Source organism: Puntigrus tetrazona, chromosome 7 (genome assembly GCF_018831695.1).
Source record: "Puntigrus tetrazona isolate hp1 chromosome 7, ASM1883169v1, whole genome shotgun sequence".
NCBI lineage: Eukaryota > Metazoa > Chordata > Actinopteri > Cypriniformes > Cyprinidae > Puntigrus > Puntigrus tetrazona.
Genome location: NC_056705.1, coordinates 11,109,237 through 11,111,736, shown reverse-complemented (window position 1 = coordinate 11,111,736; position 2,500 = coordinate 11,109,237). Strand labels below are relative to the sequence as shown.

The 2,500-nt window shown below is 40.0% G+C and overlaps 1 protein-coding gene across 1 annotated transcript in view; it reads right to left on the bottom strand.

The window, feature by feature from the left end:
• The window catches only part of sv2ba (synaptic vesicle glycoprotein 2Ba), a 9,628-nt gene extending 8,893 nt beyond the window's left edge, over positions 1-735 (bottom strand). Inside the window, exon 1 of the mRNA XM_043245402.1 lies at positions 276-735. Coding sequence (XP_043101337.1) covers positions 276-735 — 460 coding nt within the window. The remainder of the gene's footprint in view (positions 1-275) is intronic.
• Between the last annotated feature and the right edge of the window lie 1,765 nt (positions 736-2,500).

The window sequence follows — 2,500 nt, the reverse complement described above, 5'->3', positions numbered from 1 at the left end:
TTTACTTTTTACATTATTTATGTATCGTCCCATGCTAAAATAGCTTAGGTCTAGATGCTGATTTGACAGATATAAAACTCTCTGAGATATCCAGAAAGTATATTCTTTGAAAGTATGTGAGGAGCATTTACATTTATATTTACATTTAGTTTTAGTTATCGAACCACATTATTCTAAAGTCTAATTCTTCTTTCTTACGAACAAAGGCTCATCATAGTGATTTAGTCTGATCAGAAATATAGCTAAGTCTGATTTCACTCCACTCCTCTACTTACCCAGCATGCCCTTGTCAGCGTTTGACAGGCACATGTCCTTCTCAGCACTGGGCAGGGCGAAGCTCACTACGAAGCACTCCACCCCGTCAGCCATCAGGGCCAGGCCCAGCACCGTGAAGAGGGTCCACTGGAAGCGGCCGTGACCGCAGTCTTCCATGATGGACTCGTATTGATCAGGCAACGTTTCCTCCTCCACCTCAGCGGCCATCCTGGCCTTCATGCGGGCCTCCCTTCGGGCGGCTCTCCGTGCCTCCTTGATCTCGTCCGGATGAGGGATGCCCTGGTACTCGCCCTCATACATCTGATCGTCTTCATCATGCCCCTCGGTGGCATCGCTAGCAGCATCTTCCTCCTCCTGAGGAGGGTAGTCTGTCTGATAGGGGTAAGTGTACTCTTCTCCACCGTACGTGGGATACGTCTCTCCCTGCTGGTTTATATTGTTTTGATAAGGGTCGTCCATTTTGGCTTGAATGTGTTATTCTTGGAGAGAAAAAAAAAAAGACTAAATTAGCATAATCCCCAGAAATCTCTGAGCCTTTGGTGACAGTTCCAAATCCAAAAAGGTTTTGAAATATTAATCGCACCTGATTTAGGTTAAGGCTTCAGTATTTATGATGACAACGAGTTAGTTCCCTTTGGTTGACTCTACACAAGGCCACATGCTGCACCTGAAAGAAAAATTACAGAAATAGTTAAAAAGTTGGGGGATATAGTTAATAATGGGTTACTAAACTTTATTAAGAATAGATTATAGATTTATGACTTTACGTGAACGAAATCAGGCCGTGAAACACAAATGTGAAGAGGGTCGATTCAATGGGATGCTAGAAAAAAAACTATAGCTAAATTTCATCGCCTAATGAATTTTTGTACTCCTAATGACTTTTTATGATATTTTGTGTGTGATAGATTCACTAAAAAGAACCTACTTACTCATTTGCATGAAAAGCACGCTAAAATCGCGCTATTCCTATGTTTTGTTCACTAAAAAGAACCGACTCATTAATCGTTCAAGAAATGCACTATACCACTCGCCTATGTTTAACTGTCCAAAAAAAGAAGAGAGTCGTTAATCAATAGTTTTACAATCGCACTACAACGGCAGCGTTGTACGTTTGATTCACTAGAAAGAACCGACTCACTAGTCATTCGAATGAGAATCACGGCGCACCGATCGCGCGACATGTTCGATTCACTAAAAAGAACCGATTCATTAGTAGTTCTTTTTGTAACGCACGCGCGAAAATGCTAATTGAAACGCATAGTCATTCGTCGTTTAAAAAAAGGTGAACCGGATCTAAATAAGAAGGTTATCGATTCCCATCACAGAAGCTGTTGAACATTAGGCTATAACCCACCGAACAGCTTATTTTCAGTGAAAATGCAGTAGCGTCATATAAAAGGATAAAGCATTGGCCACTAAAGTATGAGCATTTAAGTGACATTTGAAAGGAATTTCATTAGCCAACAAATTAGCCTACACATTTAAGTACACATATTGTCATCAAAATAGTGTATGAATGAAGACAAAAACGGACCGCTGATTATTTACAGTAGCTACACAAAGCAAAAAAGACAGAAAAAACTAAAGAAAGAAGTAAAAATAGGGCACATTATGATGTATTAACATAAAGATTTTTTTATTAATTAATTTATTTGAGGTGTTGTACCTGTATTTTGAATTTTGTATTTTCTTTTAGGCTTAACAGAACTGTCCTAAAACTAATGCATGTATGTAATGGCAGAAAAGCACCAGCATGTTATTTCTTTCCTTCCTAATTGTTCAGTTATATATGTACTTTTTAGAGTGCCTTCAGAGTTTAGGTTTTAGAGTATAGTGAACTGGACACTGTATGGTAAAGCATTGTCCAAACACTTCAAGGCTTCATTTAGCAAAAAATAGTATGTGTATATAGTATATACGCTGTCACCGACATTTGAATTGTTCACAGACAATGGTTACATTTAATATCGCAACTTCATCTTGTCTCGCGCTGCCACGCCAGTGTCTGATAAAAGACAGTAATCCCACGCTCTCATTGGACAAGACTAGACCTCGTTGTAAGCCCCCTACTTATCCAACCCGAGCCATCTGATCTGAACACACCAGAGACGGGACATCCTGCTCGCCACATCCCCGAAATCAAAGTGTTTCGTATTGAACACGCGTTTGTAACACACTGACAACGAAGGTCAAACGTGGCAGCTTTCATGGCAACGCACAC